This window comes from Melanotaenia boesemani, chromosome 8 (genome assembly GCF_017639745.1).
Source record: "Melanotaenia boesemani isolate fMelBoe1 chromosome 8, fMelBoe1.pri, whole genome shotgun sequence".
NCBI lineage: Eukaryota > Metazoa > Chordata > Actinopteri > Atheriniformes > Melanotaeniidae > Melanotaenia > Melanotaenia boesemani.
The window spans coordinates 11,006,801-11,028,801 of record NC_055689.1 but is presented as its reverse complement, the minus strand read 5'-3'; the positions used below and the strand labels follow the sequence as shown (position 1 = coordinate 11,028,801).

Sequence of the window (22,001 nt, the reverse complement as noted above, 5' to 3'; positions counted from 1 at the left end):
TTTTTAACCCAGTTTTGTTTCCAGTTATCTTTTCATCAGTGTGCAGAGTGCTGTGTGCGATGGATGTCCCGGGACAGCTTTGGGTCCATGTGTGCTTTTGTTAATGTGATAGGGGAAGTGTTTGCTTGTGTGTGGGTTTCATCTTCGTAACACTGAATGGTGGCTATATTTGGCCATTTTTCTCTTCTTTTGCTGGAGTGCTTTTAGTTCGCTGTCCACAGTTTTTATTTGTATTCACTGAGTCAGTGATAGAGTCAGCTGAAAGGAGTAAGGCAGAAGATTTTCTCATTTGAGTCTTTACATGACAACCTCATGGGGCTCAACCAAACCTTTGGTTATCTTTTTTTTTACTTTCGTTTTGTATCTTTTACAAGTTTAAATCCTTTTTCTGCTCTGGGTTACTGGAAGCAACCTGCTTGGATCAGACTTGTTTGGGCACATTCTGTGCATGCCTTTCTCTGCTATACATCAAACAACTGTTGCTATAGTGGTATTTCAAACTGGCTTTTGTCTAAACTTTTTTTCTCTCTCATGTGTGTTTTGTTTTATTGTGAAAGACGTTATGATTATTGCTAATTAAATCAAAGTTTACTTACTGATATATTTTGTCTAGAGCAACATATAGCTGTGTGGGTCCTGGATTTTATTTGCTACTGATATGATCAAGATCATTTACTTCAAGCATCAGCAGTTTTCATGTTTTGGGTGATCAGTGTTTATGTACTTGTTACATTTACACTGGTGCCCCCCAAAAAACAACAAAAAACAGTCTCTCTCTCTCTCTCTCTCTCTATCTATATATATATATAAATATATATATATATATATATATATATATATATATATATATATACATATAATTATTGTCATGTCATGGTTCATGCATGTAGTCACCTTGATAGAAAGGATGCTGTGCAATAAGCAAACATTGAGCAGTTGAACATGTGCATTGGGAAGTTTAAAGTTACTTAAATTTAGTAAATTTGACATCATACAAAAAGCTGAATATCCCTAGCTTTTTGTGAGTATTGTCTCTGTACATTTTATGCCACAACTTTAGCACATACTTAGTAAAAACAGTTTAGTAGAAGTAATTAGCAATTCACATAATGCTAATTAAAAATATAGTATATAGCATTTTAATAGAAATTTGGCAGATATGTTCACAAACCAAATGCAAAAAAATTACTGAAAAAAGGGCACAAACTACAGTTAACGCTGTCTAATAGAAAATGCATGGAGATAGCATTTTTGCTTGTTTTACCCATATGAACATTAATATATGCAGGTAAATAAAGTGATGATGCTTATGTAGATGGGATTACAGTTTTTTTCTCCCAATAATTATGGTTACTTGATTGATTGATTGTTTGTAGTGTCCGTCACAGAGAACATGATAGTGTTTTAGACAAGAGATAATATTTAGCATGTGCATGTAAAAAATAAAAGAAATAAATAAAAGAAATTTTCTAAACTTGCATTTAGATTTTTTTTTCTGTTGATAATTCTCAAACTAACTTTGGCACAAAGTGGGGAGCCACAGCCCATTCTTGTTTTAAGAAAACTGTCTTTGGGTGAGGCTCTTTTTATACCCAGTTGTGGCACCCATACCTGTCACCAAATTGTTGATTTTGGAATCTTCCAGAGCAGTGATTACCTGTGTATCTAATCATAATGAAGTAGATGAAACATGTTATTTGTACCTGTGTTAAATTAGACAAGATTTTAGTAAATATTCTAACTATTCTAGAAACGGAGTTTGTGTCAAGCAATAAAGTTATTCAAGGGGAAAAAAGTTAGCTCATACTTGTATGAATCACAGGAAGCACTTTCAGAAACTAATAGTAAAACTATTTAAATTTCTAAAAACAAACAAAGAAGCATCTCGTCAAAATGAGCATTTCAAAAATGTTTCACTGAAGCGAAAGTGTTTTCTGCCACCTTTCTAATCTGGGTTCAGTGTTCTTTTCCCAGCTTGGCCAACATACAGCAGCAGTCAGTGTGCAGTCTGAATGTTTCCCGTAACAGTTAATCTCTGCTCACAAAAGGGCACTTTGTTATGGTAGCTGCTTCGCTACAATATGCAAATCTTTTACTACATGCTTTTGAAAATTTTTACAGTCATTCAAGCAGTTTATTTAGTTATTGCCCAGAGCATTAAAGGTTGATGATGTATGAGAAGATTTTCTTGGGCTTCAAAAATAGGTCATATTTAAAGATCTAGAAGATGGTTTGATCATAGTTAAGGAGAAAAATAACTCAAAAGTGTTGCCTTGCCTTGCCCTCCGTCCCCTCTCCTCCCCTCCCTCCACCCCCCTCTGCCTCTCACGTGTTCTTTTCACAGCATAGAAAAGTTTCTGGATTAGAGCAGAATTAACACAAAGCAGCGACGCCACTCCAGCTACACTTGCAAGCAACACAGAAGAAGGGGGAACGGAGATAGAGAGCCCGACGCGGCGGAGTGAAGGCACTTGAGTGAAACTTCAGCCACCTCAGAAAACTCCAAACCCTCATAGCGAGCGGTGGACGAATCCATCCCAGACAGACAGAGAGAGAGAGAGCAGCAGAGAGGCAGAGGATCTTTGCCGACAGGGTCCTGAAGGATGGAAGAGAAGCAGTTTGCTGGGATCCTGGTAAGTTTTTTTCTTCTTGTTTAAAGAACAGTGCACACACTCTCTGCCACACATGGATGCAGCCACATCTCAGCTGTGTCGCTCTGGTGGGATGCAGCAGCTGGACCACTAGTTGAGTTACTCTCTGCCTCCCCCTTTTGTCCCACTTTGAGGCCAGGTGGTTTAGTTTCTCTGCACTCAAAGAGCTCCTACTCTCAAAACTAAAGAAGTAATCCTCACAGTTTATTTGAATCAGTAATTTTTTATAAGATAAGTTACAGATTAACATTTTTTTTTTCCTGAATATGTCGGAATTTCCTTCTTAGTGATGTGTTGAAGACGGATCTGCCATCTGCTCTTCACCCTGTCCAAAAAGTATGTAAACTTTGTCTTTTTTTCAGGGGCAAAGAAGCTACTCTCTGCATTTACTTTGCTCCACTCATCTCCTCTTTGCCTCAAACAATAAGCACATTTTTGCTGTTTTTTGTCTGATAAGAGTCGAGGCCAAGAGGTAAATGTGTTGGTGTCAGGCTTTCGCTGACTGTGAAGCTTTAAATAGAGGTTTGGCATCATTGACAGTCAGGTCACTTCTCCCTCCGTCTCTCCCTCTCAGTCCAAGTCCTTCAGTCCATCTTAAGACAGCGATAAACACAAACTCTGAGCTCCAGCTCTCCACTGACATTCTTGCCTGTTTGAAGTCCTGCTTTCCTCCCCGCTGACTTTTTCTTTTTCTTCCACTCTTTCCGCCCTTTCAAGATGAGCCTTCACACTAAAAGAAAAAAAAAAACCTGTGTATACACCATCTTAAGAGGAGGACGTTATCAGTCTCGCCTGCTCTCTTCTTTCGCTCTCTGTTGGACGGTGGAGATTGGATTCTTGCTCATTTGGTTGTCAAGTCAGTCAGTCAGTCAGTCAGTCTTTGGGCTAATCTGCCACAGCTGGGTAGTTGTTAAGATTGAGAAAAAGTTAAATAACTGTCACAAAGATTTCTTTTTAAATGTCCCTGCCAGTTTCTAGATCTTCAATAGTCATCATGAAGCTTCAAACCTTTTGACAGCCATCAAGGATCATAAGAAAGTCAGTCTGTAGTGGCTGCCATGACTTCCTGCAGCCACTGGGGGTTTGTGGCATAATAAGTTTGTTAACCTTTTAAGTCATGAGGTTTTCACTTGTGGACGCATGCAGAAAAAAAAAGGAATATTGTAAATAAAAGGCTGCAGAAAAGAATGCAGCAACAAGATTAGGAACAGTCTTTCATTAAAAGGTACACTGTGTAAAAATGACTCTGTGTGTAAAAATCTTGTGGTAAAAATGGGCATAGGAAGAACATCAAATTCCAGGCATAGTTGTTAATGGATGGTGGCCATCAGAGGCCAAAATTCTTCCATAAACATAAACATGTTTTCATCTGCACTACAAGTAACTTTTTCAACATTGTGTACCGTTTTCTTTAATGTACTTTTTTAAGGCATTACTTTTCCCAGATGGTGCTGTAGCCCCTGTCAAACAAAGCCAGTACTGTACTTTTAAAGCTCTCTAAAGTGTTCTCATTTCACACATAGAGTTGTTTATCCAATCAGGAAAAATTGTGGCACAAATATGGCAGCTGCCATTTATGTGGCCCCATGGCAAGTGGATAGAAATGGCTGAAAAACACAACAGTTATTTTATTAAAGTGATTAGATACCAACAGAAACACAGTTTTTAATGATATATTACATTTTTCTAACCTTTGATTTTATGACAACCTTGAAGTTTGCTTTCACAATACATAATTTATTTATGAAAGTAAATAAAGTGCAGAGTGATGGGGAGATTGTAGAAAACAGCTGCTAGTGCACTCTGATGGAGAACCTGCCTGTTGTGACTGGTTGCTTCTGATGGCTGGGGCTGTTGTCTTCAGCAGTGTTGGACAGTGATGTCAGCTTTGCTTAAGAGTCGTCAACAACGAATCAAAGAAAGCATGTGTGAACGCACAGACGCTCCCATCGTCAGCTGTCACTTTATTCTTCACTGTGCTCCACCCTCTCCTTAATGCCTTTTATTTGCCTTGTCCATCTCTTCCTCCTTTGCTTGTTTTCTCACATCTACAGCAACAATTTGTAAGGGGGACTCATTCGTCTCACATTTCACACGTAATCCACTCATTTTCACCTTCAATTTGAAGACTGTAAAATGCCTTTGTTGCTTGTTTTTCCTCAACATTGCTCTACTTCTTTGGGCGTCCCTTGGCCTTTTCGTCAGGTCAGATTTATCTCTGCTAGCCCAGATGGTTGGTGGATAGACCGGTCAACATAAATCTCAAGACACACAAGGCGGTAGCTTCCTGCTACCGTTTGGCTAGGCCGCTCGCCTTCTGCCAGGACTCTTTTCTGTCCAAACTTAATTCTCCTACTCGGTCACAGCTCTGAAAAGGAGCCCCATCCCCTCAATCTTAACAGCGTTGTCTTTGACTGCCCTGAAAGCCACAACTTCCACTGAGCGGATGAGCAGATGGTGCCCTGGCACAAGCTTTTTACAGGATGGAGGGATATCTGTCTCTTTGTTTTTACTCCTTAGTTACTTCTTTTACACTTGTAGTCTTTAAAATGTCTACTGTGTCGATGTATGTGCCGGGATGTGAGAGTAGGAGGGGAAGAAGGAGGAGTTGGACGGACGTGTTGCTTATTTGTCCACTCGGGCCTGCATTCATCTGTCAGGCTGTGCAGGCCACAGCTGCTCCTCCATCACCATCAAGGCCAAATAGGTGAAGAGGTCACGTCAGACTGGCCTGTGATCAAAGTGTGATATAGGCCAACTTTTTAATTTTAACCCCAGAGTTTGTAGGATTTTGTCTCCCAGTAAAGGAAAAACATTTTATATTCACACACTCATTTCACCCAGGACTGGTGAACTATTGGCTTTATCACAATATACTGCCTTAAAACACAGTGTAAATGTTGAATTCAACATCATCATGCATAAAGACACCAGCAGGATTTAACTCTGTTAAAAGGGAAAAATTGTTGATGCTCGTACAATAACACACGTGTGCAGTAGAGTTTTTTGGATGGGAGGGGGAGTGGACTGTCTGTCTGCTGCGTTTGAGAGAAACCAAACTACAAAGAAAATCACACATAGACCGCTTTAAACACAGCTGTATTTGTACTAGATGTTTGCAATGTAGCCATTTTTTATATAAAAAAAAGCATAAATGGTTGGTTTTGGCTCTTACACATCAGCCAAATACATTTTTCCGAACTGAAGTCTTGCTGTTTGCACCAGTATTGGTATCTATGTTGGCTTGGAATCTGTTTTTCTGATGTTTTCTGATGACCTGATTTTCCAAATCATTGCACAGTACAAACTCATGTAACCTATGTGCATGTAGACTTAGATTGAACAAAAACACAACAAAAAGAAGAAGATAAAAAATGCGTAATTTTAATATACAGATCAAGTTTCCCCTGTTGTTTAAAATAGCCGTAAACCTTTTCCTATTTCTGCATTGCAGACGCCCACATGGCCTTGCATGCTTCAACCAGAGTCTGTCTGCCTATCATAATGCTAGTTAGAGCTCAAGCTATGCTTGTCAGGTCCCATTGCCATTACTTCTACTGTACATCTCTATTTACTAGAGCTGAAATAGTCAAGACAGAGTCCAGCAAAAATTGTGCTTAATCTTAATCTGGATTAAACACATTCTTGTGTCTTTTGATACTGCTTGTAATACTCTTTAAAACCCTTTTCTTCATTAATTTGTATTTTAAGTGTTCAAATATGGAATGAAAATGAGCTTTTGCAAAGTAACCAGATCTCAGTATGATGTCTTTTCTTATCTAACCCACAGTTTTAAATCCCCAAATTTAAAGTTTGCAGTGAAATAAAACCAGGAAACAGCACAGTTTAGAAATGCTTTTTAAAACTATGTGAACCTACTACTTGCAGGTATTAATACAAATTAGTACATTCTTGTTGATATTTTTGGGGTTTATTTCTTCTTCATTGCCAGAAAGAAAGTAAGAGGCCTAAGAAAAGATTTATGGACGTGAGGATGGATGTCATTCCAGATGAAGAGGCAGAGGGCAGGAAGAAATAGAAACTGCCTTTTGACTTTATACGAATCATTCTGTTTTATTTTGCTCAAACATATTAAAGTGGTCTCAGCACAATTAAAAAAAAAATTAAAAATTCTGTTGTGAACCATGTGATGAGTCAATTATATAATGACAGATACTGTCGCTTTGTAAGGCTGTGATTGAACTAGTGTGCGCCTCATATTCAGAGCCTTTCAGTATGTGTGAAGATGTAGGAGAATGAATGTTTTCACTCAGTGAGTGTGTGTTTGTGCGTGTGCCATTTCCCAGGGGTTGTGGGGCTAATGTGTGCTGTAGGCTGTGAAGCAGAAACTAAATGGAAAGAAATAGTAGAACCCACAGCCAAACGCACACACACACACACACACATGCACACACCTAGAAACAAAATGGCTGAAACTTAACGCATCAAGGTCATCCTTTAGAGTGTAAACAGTATTCAAGTCTCTGTGTAAATACAAGTTTTTATCACTTCTATTTTCTTTGTACTGTTTTCATTAATTGCAAATAATTTAATTTAGTTTTTATTCATGTTCTGCACAATACTGAAACGTTTCTTAAAGATATGATTATAATCACATCCTCCTCTGTTTAAAGTCTATTCCTGACATGCTGTAATAGTCATGCTGCATTTGCAGCCCCTGAATATTGTCAGATGTTTTCTGTTGTTTAAGCTGTCCGTCTAGCACGTGCACCCCTTGATTTGACTTACAGGTGAAACTAGAGACTTTATTCGCCTCTCTCTCTGTTCTTATGTAAGAGACATATTGAATTGCCAGTCAGCCAGTTTAGTGAACAGCAGTGCTCAGCAACCGTGTTGACTGCCTCTGGGGCCAACGGCCAACAAACAGATGTGAACCGAGAAACGGAGAGAGGCAGAGCTCAGAGGGCAGGTGGACAGAGTGAAATCAGATGTGATTTTATCTCTCCACCTCCTGATTGACCAGCTCATTGGAAAAGAAAAAAAAATCCAATGCAATCTTCCGTACGGGACACGGGCATCAACGAGCGTCAGCTTAAATGGCAGCTACTGTGGTGAGAGTACAATTGAGCGACAAGGGCCACAAATGCCAAACACGTCCACTGCTGGGCACTCGTGAAAAGGTAGCCCACCACCAGCCGACTTCCAATGTATACTCACACACATAAGAGTAAAAAGGGACTCTATTGTGTTTCAAACCTTTAGATTTCATTAGGAAAAACCACTCGGGCTGAAAATTTCGTTTTCTGATTTTCTTCTTTTCCCCTTCTACCCTCCCTCTAACTGCACAAGTTAAAAAGAGGGGACTTCACACTTTTCCTCTATGGTCTCTGAAGTCAGTGGAATTATGGACAGGGCTCTGACATTGTGTCTTCACAACGGAGCTCCTAAATCTTACCCCATTTTCTTTTAGTGTTATCATCTTCAGCTGTTTCCAGTTGAAGTCTTTTCAAAGACCTTTTGAGAAGCATATTTAGGTAATTTGTTGCGCTTGAACCCAACCTGCTTTCTGGCTGGATGTATGTGTGTGTATATTAAATGTCAGCTGTAAACCAGGGATGAGGGGAGGAGTCAGTTTTTCTCAGGGCTGGATCCATCTCCCGTTTGGTGTCACACCCCCCCTTGTGTTATTTATCACCGTTCTTCCTCTCTCCATTTCCGGCTCTGTTCAAAGTCCACAGCAGCGCACTTAGATAAAATAAAGTCTTTTTGGCTCTTGGATTGTTGTGAAAAAGTTTTGTGTTGATTGTGGTGAAATGTGACAGAACCAGGTGCAGCTCAGCTGGAGAACAGCTGCTTTCAGAATAAAAACATGATCCAAGTAGAAGAGTGATCACAGGCGGTGATGATGTACAAACTTTTTATTGTCGACTGTGTATCCTCAGCTGTATTTCAGACCCTCTCCAGGGCAGTGTAGGGGTTCAGCATCTTTCTTAAGAACCTTTCAACACATGGAGGGAACTGTTGGAAAACCTCTCAAAAACCGCTGTTATTGATATTATATTATATATCCTGTTTTAATCTTTAAATAAACTGTTTATAAGCCTGACAAATGACACATCACGGTCTCTGTGTTTACTTATAGAAATAGTTTGTTTTTTTGTGACGAACTAAAAATTCAAAGATTTTAGGCTGTCAGAAAATAAAAATAGGAGGAAGCAAACTTTTAGGAATCAAAATTAGGTAACTCAACAGTTCCAGAATTAAACATGTGCTGTAAAAAGTATTGACTTTGACATGTGTATGAAAAAAGAGGCAGACTTTTCCTTAAACACACTTCATTCCTTTGGTGTCTCTGTCTTTGCACACAATAAGCAGCAGACGAAGTTGCATGCAGCGACGCAGCAGCACCTTGGACAGTGCTTCGTCTTCATTTTGAGTCAAGACGGCATATTTACTATTGTTCCCATCCCGTCTGTTTGTTCGCCAGCCCCCTCTTTCACATTTTCAGCGCGACAGTGACTTCTGCCACGTGAGGCCAACTTTTCTCACATGTTCCTCACTTTCATCCCCAGCAATGGTCCCATATGTTTGTCAAAATGTGTATGTTGTGTGCTTTTTCCAGCCTGATTTGTTCCCATGCCTTCTCTCCAATGAGGCCCGCTCTCCCCGGGGGTCCGGGCCGAAGCCTCACGCTATTTATACAGACCGAACAGCTGGGGCCCTCCCAGCCAAAGCAGTGAGGGATGAGGGGTCGGGGGATGGGTGGAGAGATTATCATGGAAACTTCAGGTTTAACCAAGCGTTGGAAATGCCTCTCTGTTCCTTTTTTTTCCTTCTTTTTTTGCGCTTCCTTGTCTTTCGTGTCTCTCTCCCTTGGGTGTCCAGAGGGTTGGCAAGGCCAGGTCGTGTCCAGTTCATCTCAGCTGGACCGCTGATCATCTGAAACATGTCCACCTCTCTGTTTTGCCTCAGTTTTTTAAAATGTTGACAGTAGCTGTTGATCCCTGTTTTTTAAACACATTTTATTTCTATGCTTCTAATTAAAGTGTCTATTTGAACTGAAAAAGAAAAGTCTATTCTCCCTCCATCTGCACTTCAGCACATTTAGTCCTTTTGTTAAGTTGGACAAAGCTGAACTGCCGTTGCAAAACTGCAGTTCTTTTTACATATTTTCCCCTTTTCTCCTGCTCCACAGCTCCTGTGGTGCTTGTCATATTATAAACTTCAGTCCTCTGCAGTTCTCTCCTCACCACTCTACCCTTCACTTATTTTATCCAGTCTTCCCTCACAAGTCACGACTCCATTCTTTCAGCTTTTCCTCGCATGAACCACTCAGACTTGGGCTCATCCATGCCTCCTTCGGCTCAAGGCTGCTCTCATAGTCAGATGTCCCGTCACATGCATGCCAAAGCTAACGAGAGGTGAAGAGAAATTATCTTAATTGCTTTAAGGGACAGATATATAGATCACACATGATGTCACTATCAAAATCTTCTTTAAGGTACGGTGCGGTGCTGTAGTCATACAGATAGCTTGAAAATGATAACTTAGAGAGGCATATGAGATGCATTTAAGACATATATTTTCTGAGCTGATTTGGTTTCATCAGGATGTATCTTGCTGTTTTGTCAAGAAACTCAAATAAGTGATGGATAAACCTTAAAGCTGTCAAACCTCAAAGTTTAGTGAATCAGTAATCAGAACCCCCTATGAGGTCAAATAAATGTCTGTGATTATATATCTTTATACTGACCTCAGTTTTGGGTTTTCTCTTTTGTTTTAGAATATTTATTGTGCACATCAGCGGTGCTTATACCTTTGCTTCAGATGGATGGGGACTTGTACAGGTCACTATTTGTATTACTGTAGTCCAAGCTACGGGGATATTTAAATGCTCTATGTGTAGTTCTCGACACTGATGCATTGATTGCAGTTTGACATTTTGGTATGTCTGATGTAACCTTATCCATCTAGTTCGTACTGGGCGGATAAGCCTCACAAGCTAGTCAGAGAGACTGACAGTCACTGTCGTACACAACAAGTGGGCATCATCTTTGGACTGTGGGAGGAACCACACCAGGAAATGTTAACAATAATACAGTTTTGTGACTTTTTGCTGAATATTAATTGAGTTTGTTGGCCTTTAGAACCACAAAGCTCTCTCATACAGAACGGTTTTGAAGGGATGTTGCATATCTATCTATGCAGTGATATTTGAATTTATTTGTGAATGCTGATATGAATTCTTTGAAAAATGTGAGAAAAAACAAGGGGAAACAAGATAATGAGTACTATTATCTCTCTAAGGCTAAAGGTGTTACCTCTGCCAAGTGATCATAAATCAGATAATGAATTAAGACTGACAAGAACATGAATTTAAAGACATGATTTCAGTGTTTCTAATATTATTTATAATCCTGATTGTTATTTAAATCACAGAGAAGTATTGACCTGAGTTCAGTGAAGGGTTTAATTTGACATCTTGTAGATCTCCCTCTATCTATGTATGACCAAAGGTTCAGCCAGTCTTTTATTTACAGCTTAGAAGTAAAGCTTAAAAGGAAAAGTAAGGCATGTACTTTAATGTATTCTAAATGTCAAATTGATTCATATTTGTTCTGGTTCTGGATCTTAAATAAAAAAAAAAGGCTCCCTACCTTCATTTTTTCCTTTTTCCCTTTCATTTAGAATTTGGTTAAACATGAATTTCTATTGGTCAACGTTTGCGTTTGGCCTCAGGTTTACCTATAATAGATTTTGGCATGCGTTGGGATGTTAACAGTAAAGGCTGGAGGACGAATGATAAGGTCCATTCTGACCTTATCAGCGATGTCCTCCCAGCCTTTTTCTTGCTACTTGTCTATCTGCTCTTGTCCCCTGATGTTTCTGATTGATTAACTGATTAACATCTTCGACTTTGTGTTAACGTTTGGTGCTATTGCCTCTCCTTGATCTTTGTGACTGCTGGTATTTCAGAGTGTGAAGCCTGTTCAGGATTCAGTGACTAAATGTTAGCAGTGTTAGTCTCTGTGTCAGAATTAATGTAAGTCTATCAAACGTAGAAATAAATGAGGATCTTAACAAGTTGCCCTTATTATCAGCAGCAGCATCTGTGCTTCTCTAATTAGAGTTAAATGACCAAATGTAATGGGGCAATTAGTTAACAAAACGAGCTCCTTCTATAAACAACCAGCTGCAGCCACAAAAGCTGTTATTTTAAGAAAGGTTTCATCTTCAACAGTTAGAACTAAATGTTCACTGATGGCCTTAAATTAATGCCTCCATTACTAAAGTATAGTCAAGTCAAAGCATGTCTGAGTGGGTGCACTTGTAAAGTTTTTTATAAGGCTTGATCTCATCGTAGGTCAACAGACTCCTCCTAAGGCATAACTAGTCAGAAGTGTCCCTGTGGAGCATCTAATGATGCACCATACGGCACATTTAGACTCGAGCCTGAACTTTTCATAGTTCTTTTAAATGCATGTAGAAAGAGCAGATTTTTTTTTTTTTAACTCCTGTCTCTAAGTAAGTACACCTACTGCCCAGGATCAGTGATATTGGTCAAGACTGCGTAGGTGTACGTTGCTTGGTCAAACACATGGATACAGCACAGGTAATCCTCATCTGTGGTTTACTGCAGATAAAATGTTGGCTGTGTAAATAATAGTTTTAAACATTAGCGCTAAAATATAAAACAAAGCGGAAAGTAATGGCGGGATAATGAAGCTCAGATTTAGGTGCTAAATTTAGCATACACAGGTCTGAGTTTGTGTATTGTTTAGTCACTGTCATAGTCCTGAAATAGCCCATTAAAGAAGCAAGTACCAGTTAGTGTAAGCCATTATAACCTTATAAACTGAAAGCAACAGTGAAATACAGCACCACACAAAACATCCAGTGTGCAGTCTCGCTCAGTGTGTGTGTGTTTCTCAGGAGTGGCATGCCACATAGACAAAGAGAATTGGCAACAACAGTACTGATAAGCTGAGCTCTTCTGACAACTAGTGTACACATTGTATTAAACCAGAATTATAGCAGCTTTTAACTGTTTTGCTGTTAGTGCCTTAGGTTTAGAAAAAAAATACGTACCAGCCTTGAAAGTATGTGAACAGTTTGTACATTTTGATTCATCATATGCCACACAGCTTGCTATGCCTCAGTAACTCCTGAAAATGAAGTCACAGATAATTTTATACCGGCAGTAATCATCTTAACATTTGTCATTTTCAGAAAACTTTGCTCACCTTGCTCTTTGGTTAAGCCTTTCATTAGCTTAATAGATGTTGTCTTCACTCACATCAGCATCAGTCTTGTTTGAGAAAGCAGAAGCAACCTAAGCTGATGTTGTGTAATGTTAGAAGCTTTAGTCTTGATTTGTAGCAACCGTTTTGATAGATGTTTGTGTTTTGCATCGCAGGCTTTCAAAGCTTTGTAAAGCTTTTGATGTTACGAGCTAATTATTCAAGGAAGAAGTTTCAGCTTCAGTTGCTAAAAATTAGTTTCAACTAGATACCCTAATGCTATCTCAATACAAGACAAATATAGATGGTGGGAAGCTGAGTTAACTAGATTTTTAACCTAAAACAGCAGAAAATATTTTTGCTGTTCTGTTTGCTGTGGTTTGATGCCCTATGAGTCTTATTTGTAAAGTGCTGAGGTTCTGCTGCTCTAATGTAGCCTCCAATGTTCCCTCTAAGGTCTTTTATACTTTTAAGTTGTGTTTAGTACAGAAGCATCAGTTTCTTTGTTACTCATTCAAATTAAATGCATGGCAAATCTCATGCACTTTTCTCTGATCTCTGTGTTAAATCAGAGTCATTAACCGTAAGGTACTTTGCACATGGTTGATGATGCACTTTACTGAAGCCATTTCTGAACTCTGTAGATATATTTATGTCATCCCAGAGCCCTGAGGTGAGCTGACCAGCTCGTGTCAGCTGTTCCTAAAGCTAGGCTAAAAAGCAGAGGTGATTGAGCCTTCTTTATGAAACAGCCTCCCCCTGTACGTCAGGCCCAGCCTTAAATGCTAGTATACCTTGGCTTATTAATATTTGTGATTATATGTATGTGTGATTGCAGCTGTTATTGTGAAGCATGTTGGTCAACTGAAGTGTGTTTTTATATGTTCTATATAAATAAAATTGAATTGAATTGAATTTATATATTATTGATAATCTTTTAATCGCAGGCATAAAGATTGCCTTTCACCAACATCACAGAATCATTTGTGATGTTGGTGAAATGATGGTGGAGGTATAATGTGTATAATGCGAGATAAGTATCATTAAAGTCCTAGACATGTTGTGTTCTGTGTCTTGATGACACTAAATGCTTCATTTAATCATTTACATATCAAATGCTATGTGGTGTTATTTATACATTTTTGAAAAAAAATATTTTAAAGAATACCGTATAAAAAATGCAAACTTGGCTTAAATGTGGTGTTGGCATGTACTTCATCCATATATAGCTTAAATCAGTACAAAAAATGTGATAGGGACACTCCTGTTAAATTAATTAGTCAGTAACTTATAAAAAAAATTGGATGGATAGATAAACACATTAGTATTTGCTGGCTTTAGTATCTGACTGGCTTGTCCGAGTGTCAGATTTTTCTTTCAAGAAAGCCAAGCTGACGTCCTTTTCTGATCCATGACATGAAACCAGCCTCGGATTAGAGGGTAAGGAGGTAAAGTTGTTCTCTCAGAGCAGGTACTGCAACAGATTCTGTTTTTCTTTTTTCCACTCCAGTGAGGAAAAGTGATATGTCATGTAACTGTTAATGGTAAAAAGAAAAAGGCTCTGTGCTATGAAAGCTAAAAACTTGCTATTTTCTGCTGTTTTCTTAACTCTTTAACAATGACTATTCTTAAATAGAAAAAGTGTCAAATGTCTTATGGAAAAACCATGTGAATTTGCACATGTAACACATATTTTGCACATGTGAAACAAGTGATTTTATACATTTTTTTATGATAATATAATGGAAAACCCATGTTAATTCCTGTGTGAAACACTTGCGGTTTTGTATAGGTTTTACATGGAAATTTGCTTAGGCTGACATGTGAAAATATAGGTTTCACATTGACATTCACATGGGTTTCACATGTGAAACATGTATGTTTTTTTTTTCTTTTTGTAAAGGATGAGTTGACAGTTGATGAATTATTTCTTTTTTAACTCCATTAGTGTCTCCGAAATAATAATGTGTCTGTTCTACATGTATCAGCTTGTGCAATCGTTTGACAGGAGCACTTGTTTTCTTTGCTTTTAGTACTTCCTCTCAGCTCACTGAATAGGGCGGGTAAATGCTAATTATTCTTTTATTGCATCCCCTGTGAGATTCTATTGCTTTGAATTGATAGACAAATGAATAGCATCCTGTCTGTGTTGCTCGTCTCGTGTTAAACATAACTTGAGGGCCTCCACTCAAGCGGCAAGCGGCCATTGTCCGCAGCTATCAAACACCCATTAGGCCGAGTGCCAGTTGCTTGTCAACTTTCGACATCACCCGCGCCCCATCCTGTCAGAGAATTAATGCTGAGTGACCTGTTGAAAGACAGCATCTCATACTTCCGCTTGAGTGATGTTTTTGTGGATCTCTCAATCACTCCTCTATTGTGGATGCACTCTTACCTTTTTTCCTGCCCCCCCCCCCCCCCATGCCCTTTTTGTTGTGGGTAGCCTTTAGCCATATGCTGGCAAACAAGCACGTCAATGTGGGCATCAAAACAGAGGCTCAGGAGGGAAGCGCTTGCATTTCAAAGGGTGTAACTCTGCAAACATGTTGCAGATGAGGCGAAGGAGGTGGGCTTTGGCTCGGGCCGGCCTCTTGGTGTGACACGGCAGGCGGGCGGGGGGCATTGGCAATGTCAGGTTGTAGAGACAGACGAGGATTTGGAAGAGTCAAGTACTACTGAAAGAGAAGTTGTTGGTGGTCTGCAGAGTTGCAGCAGCTACCCCTGAAAACAAACGGAAGAAATAAGAGAGACAGAGAGAAAATGGGATGGGAGGAGGGAGATGGGGGGCAAAGGGGAGTCCGGTGGAAGGCTTGCAGGCTCCTCACTTTTCGGGCTTCCCACTTTTTTTTGTGTCCTTGTGTTAATCTGTTGAGGGAAAAAAGTGAGGGAGCGAGAAAGAGAACTTGGCTGGAGCCTATGGGTTCCCCCATACCCTCTCCCACCCCCACCACTTTACTCCGGCCAGCTAAACTTGAAGTTCAGCACCCCCCTGTCCCCTCCACCATCACCCCCACCATGGGTCCTCCTCTGTCCTGCTTGCTTGCTCTGTATTCAGCCTAGGTGCTGGAGTGACAACGAGCCATTCATTGTGGAGGTAGAGCAAAAGGACTGTGGATCTCTCCTGTGTCTTTTTTATGGGGTGGGGGGGGGTGACGTGGGAGGCGGATGGCAGAGGAAAAGGAGGGTGGGATCATAATCCTGCAATGAAGAAATGCAACAGAAAAAGGGGGACAGAAAGAGAAAGTAAACTAGGGAGAGGAAAGTGAGGGAGGGGTGAGTAAAAAGTAAGAGTGAAGAGAGAGGGAGGGATGGATGGATGGAGAGGGGTGGCTGAACTGGGATCACAGAGGAAAGGGAGGGGGGTGAGAGAGAAAAAGAGAGATAGGCAAGAGAGTGGGCTACCATGCCGAATGAGCAAGAGAGGCGGAGAGGAAGCAGAGCTCCATCAGATGAAATGAGGTGAAAGTAATTCAGGCATTAATCAAGCCAGGGCAAAAGGGAGGGTATACTGTGTTTTCTCCCCCCTCTTTCGCTGCGGAACTGAAAGGCAAGGTGTGAATGAAGGAGCCCACAGTGGCCGGCAGAGAAGCACCACTGGGTCACAGCATCAAATCATGTCCGAGTCGAACACCATTGCCGCTTCCACCGCAGACCAGGTCAGTCCAAGCCATCATATTGTTTTTTAATTTATTTCATGTTGATGTTTTTACTCACAAGGAAGCAAAACAGATGTTGTTGCTTCTTCTGAATTTGTTGCACCTGACATCGATTAAAGCAGAAAGAAGCTTTTCTTTGTCTGAAGTCATAGAAAAGAGGCTTGGAAAAAAGGGAAAAAGACTGAACAGAATCCCAAGTTCCGGTGAGATGTATATCATCTTTAGATCCTAATTCGGAAGTAGTTAAGGGGGGTGGGGGGGGGGGGTTTCTAAGAGCGACGGAGTGAGTGTGTGTTTCTTGGACTATCAAAGCAACGATTGTTTTGCTCGGAGCTGCCTGGACAACGGTACAGGGTCCTGAAAGAATTGAATTCATCAAGACGAGCTATTGTCTACGCCGCCTTATTTTTCGGTGATCATTCAGGGGGTCGGTGACGACTCAATACCCCCCACGCCACGTGAGGAGGGGGACACAGCTCTTTAAAAACCTGACCACGTGTGGCGGCCCTGAAAAGTTTTAGAAGTAATTGCAGTGGGAAGTCCGGGCAGTGCTGCGAGAGATGGAGTTGGTAAGGAAGTGGGCTGGTCTGCCGTGTGTGTGAAAGAGAGTGACAGAGGAGAAAAGTAGAAGTCTCCAGAAAAGGATGATATTTATGCCCCCTTCCAACCCCCACCCACCACCACCAGCTGCCCACCCATCCCCTTCCACAAGCAGCGTTAATTGCACACTTTGGCACATGCATCCCTCGCTCTGCTGTCCTTTATGAACCGACGACTCACTGAAGCAATTAAATCCTCTGATCTGTTCAAGATAAGATATACAGTTATTTCCATTGTAGCCGGTTAAAGACAATAAAAGTTGTGTGTGTGTTTGTGTGTGTGTGTGTGTGTGCATCCGACCTTGCAGCCGGCATACGTTATTTGCCAAGTCCTTGTCTCCTGATTCCGTTTGCAACTGTCAAGGCTGAGTCAGCTCACTATAGTTTTCTGGGGAGACACACATAAAAACACACATCTACAGGGATGTACGCAAATGTTTGTTTGTTTTTATGCTCCTCAAATGACCAACACAGCAGATGCTCAATTCTTTCACTCACAAATCTCAGAAATGGATGGTTCTTGTAGGTGAAGGGTGGAAGTTATTTAGAGTTTCAGATTATGTGCATGTGGGAGCTTGTGTGTGTGTGTGCATATGTGTGCTAATCCTACATATCTGGACTGTTTAGATTTGTTAACAGCCATACAACATATTTCTCCCAAACCTTTAACTGACAGCTTTTTCTTCTTTTTTCTTCTACAAATAGTGCTGCCTGTGCATGCGTGTCCAAATTTTTCTTCATAATTACAGACTCATCCTCTTTCTGATCTGCTGTCAAATTATACACTCGCTTCAGAACCAGCGGGCACGCTACAGAGTCGAGTCTAACTTGTCTAATCACTGACTGTTCCGGCAGTCGTATGTGACGACTATCGTTTAAATTTATGTGTATACAGTATAGTTAGCCTCCAAAGTTCAGTAGTATAGTTTGAGAGTTTGTTTTTTTTCTTGTAATCAGTAATAAATAACATATAAAATCTTTCCTATGAATATGCCTTACAAATATATCCCTCTTTAGAGGTTAATTAACATAAAAAAATACCATTTATATTAATCATAAACAGTGAAAATAAGTTAAAAATTTTTAATCGAGGCAACTTTATGTCTACATTCGAATGGTGAGCTAAATCTACCTTGATTTCTATTTGAAGGTTTTCTCTCTTTAGAGAGCTTTATAACAGTGTGCAGACATTGAGTTCAAATATGACAGAGATCAAACATGGAAATAGAAATGTGTCTTTTTACCTTATACAAATCATATTTATGGAAAAATAATTCATTTATGAGCCCAAAGATCCTGTTTAATTTGCCATCCCGATATTACCACTTATTCTATTCAGACAGGATCTCTTCTTCAACATCTCCTTCAAGTTATATGAAGTACCAGATGTCCAGTGGCTCATGTCTGCCCAAAACAATGGTAATATCCTCATTAGGGCTGGGTTTAAAAGACTGATTTATCAATTTGAATTGATTCAAATTAAATAAATTCAATATTGATTTATAAAACTTGGACATCGATTTTTTTATGTGCCTCTCTTCTGGAAACGTGACCCCACTCCCATATGACTTACCGAGACTCAACAAGATCTTAGCATATACATACACAACTGGTTTCCTGTGTCATTTCCGTCCAAAATCAGCTTCTCTTTCTGAGATCATGTCACATTCAGATGTTTTCATTCACCAGTGTGGATTACATTAACCTGTAAAGTATTTTGCAGCGTATTACCGCTCACATTAGCAGCTAACACTAGGACCACGGACTCTCATATTAGCAGCTAATGCTAAGACTGCGGTCACTGCCACATTCCACAGCAGGAAGTGAAGTCACCACACACATATGTACTTTCAAATAATCCAACATGGTCATTAAAGTTATATTTCCTCTAGAACAGGTTTAAATTTAATCCTTTTATCAAAAAGTAAACAGTCTGGTGCTATTTATCTGACTTACATGACGGCATGTCATAGCTGTGCCTGCTCTCCGTGTTGACGGCAGTGAGCACCCACACACAGACACATGCACGCATACACAGGTTTCCATCAGAGGACAGGGCACACGCTTTGGAAAACACTTCAACCAGCTGAAAATCAGACAAAACATATGAGCATTTTCAAAAAGCTCTCATGCAGGTGCATGGATCTTGCTCCGGTGAGGAGCAGATGGAGGATTTCTCCTGCCGATAGTGTCACGGTCGTCACGGAAACTCACACAGCTGAACAAGCTGAATCTACCGTCATTGAAGGAATTTCTAAGTTGTATTTAGTTTAGTTTTGAATTTAGTTGTGTGGGGAAGCTCTTCTCTACTTCTGTTGAATTTATAAAATGGATGTTAATTAGCAGGACTTAAAAGCATCTATTTTGTGAAAATTTAAGTGAAAAGTTTAAATAATCTCAGAAACTGTAGATACTGTTGAAGTCACAGTGCTGAGAGAACATAGCTAAACTGGAGTTGCCTTAAATGCTAAAGTTGGACCAGTTTTTGAATGAGGTAGAGCTGTCCTGTCTAGTCTCTCTTAGCCAGATCTGGAGAATAGTCTGATATGGACAGCCTAATTTTCTGGGATATATTCTGGAAAAACACCTCAATTTGTTAGTATATTTATAAACCAATAACAATTGTCTTGGGTGGCACAAATCCCAGGGTGCAATGAAAGAGATCTGGTAAAGTGTTGTCAAGTGGAAAGATGTTAAAGTGGATTTGAAGGGCAAGCAAGCAAGAGCATTTTCAACCTGTAGGTTGCAGCTCAGAGGTTTGCTGATTTAAAAAAAACGAGAGTACACAGATTTTTACATGAGATTCCTTGAACTGAGCGTTTAATTTTATTCCAGTAGTTTTTTTCTTACAATTTGTCCACTGTTTATACAAGATACAGTCTTTAATTGCTGCTCCACTGTGACTTGGTTGTACAAGAAAGGGCAAAAAGAAAATTAAATCTGTACTTGTAATATTATTGTGCACGTTTTTCTCTTTCTTCTAACATTTCCTAAGTGATGCTGGGTGTAATAAGGAGAAATATCTCACAATGTCTGTATTATTGAATCAGACTGAGCTAATTGAGCTGATTGCTTATACCCGTGCACGCACGATTTTTTCACAGATAATTGTCAAGCCAACAGAACATCAGACTACACTGTATTTAATCCTTTTCTACAGGTAGGCAGGGAGGGATGATTCGAAGCAGTAAAGTCTGCTTTGGGTTTTCAAGAGAGTTGTTTTCAGCACACTTGGAATAACAACTCTTTCACTATCTTCAAAAACATCCTAAATCACCCAGTTTCCTCTTTCACAAGTAGTTTGGTTGCCTAGCTCTGATCAAAACCTTGTTTTTCCCCATTTCCGTTGTCATTACATGGCTGACGTCTTTTCTCACAGCGGTAAAATGACCCTGCCATGTTGGGACAATCGTCTGAGGTCATGTGTGTGATTTCAAGGCATGCTTGGATAGTAATTGGAATAATAAGAAGTTCAGACGGATATGGAAATTGCAAAGTGAACACTGGTGACTGGCTTTGACATCCTTTTACAGAAAGAAAAGATTAGATGATACCATATCCATACCCAGACAAAAGCTCTGTCTTCATGTAGTCTAATTATTCTAATAATTATCTAATGTTTAATAATCTAATTTATTCAGTCAGTCAATGTTTTACTGACTACATACAGTAGGTGAGATCAGGTTATTTCTGATTGCGACATCTGAAAACTAACTCAAACTGCTATTGGTGTCAAAGATGCTTAGGAGATGGTTGTGAAGAAAAGTACTAATCTTTTCACCGTATAGGCATTCATCCAGAGATTTGCTGCACTCCCAATACCTACCTGTTTATCTATAGCCGTGCATTGATATAAATTTAGCCCGTCTGCCCTACAAGTTGTTATGGTTTCAGTGAAGAACTTTATACGTTTTCCCAGAATAACTGTTTAGTTTAAACATCACAAACAGCAAGAAAAGTGCTGTGAAACTTATTTAAATGGAATCAGCTGTGAAACATCCACGGTCATCATACAAAAGGTTTACGTAGCTGCTAATATACAGTTCAGTACATTACATCTGGTGTTGGAAGCCAGCAGAGCCCCCCTTTCCACACACACACACACACACACCCACAATACCCATCTGGGGGCAGGTGTTGCAGTTTATGGAGCGGAAGTGCAAAGTAGCTGTGTTTACTCGCTGCGCCAAGGTTTTGTAAGCAAGGGAACAGACACATGTGGAAAAGAGACAGAAATAGATTTAGAAAATGTGTGTGTTAATGTGTGAACATGCATATTTGTGCCTCTTGTCCATCTCCCTGTGGTGGCTCCAACCTTAGGTCTGCTTCTGACTTCACTAAGTTTGGCTTCCGGGCTCACAGCTGCTTTACAAAAACATTCACTCATACTACACAAAACATAGCAAACAGATGACATGTGCATCATGTGGATGAACAAAGGAATTAAGGATGTGTGAGTGGAGAGGTCAACTGATGAGTTTACTGAGAGAAGAGCTGGGATACTGATGAAAGGGATGGAGAAGTGGAAGGAAATGTCATTGACTTCATATGTGCATATTCAAACTCAAGCTTCTTCACATAAATCTTTGGCATTAAAAAAGCAGGTTTGATTGAAGTCTTTTAGCAGAGTTTACATCTCTAATTCTCTCTCTCTAACTCTAAGTTGCCGAATTCACCCCTTGGATTTCAGTAGGGTACTGCTAATACTTTAAAAAATTTTTCCCTGAGATATTTCTTGAGTATTATAGTTGATTTAGATCTTCTTTTGAAGGTTATGTTGTTTCAAGTGTCTTACCTGCAATCAGCGTGTTTTAAGAATCAGAATCAGAATAACAACCAAGCCAAGCAAACGACTACGATGAAACAGCTACTGTTACATCAGTTATTTTTGCT

General features: G+C 39.8%; 1 protein-coding gene across 6 annotated transcripts in view; it reads left to right on the top strand.

Moving 5' to 3' along the window:
• Positions 1-22,001, top strand: part of slc6a9 (solute carrier family 6 member 9) — an 88,698-nt gene that overhangs the window by 22,197 nt on the left and 44,500 nt on the right. For 5 of the 6 annotated variants that reach the window (XM_041993023.1, XM_041993022.1, XM_041993025.1 and 2 more), the window contains one exon: positions 2,345-2,633. In XM_041993023.1, coding sequence (XP_041848957.1) covers positions 2,604-2,633 — 30 coding nt within the window. In that variant the 5' untranslated portion in view covers positions 2,345-2,603. Of the gene's footprint in view, positions 1-2,344; positions 2,634-16,266; positions 16,510-22,001 lie in introns of those variants that run through there. The other variant, XM_041993020.1, reaches the window with a different exon arrangement.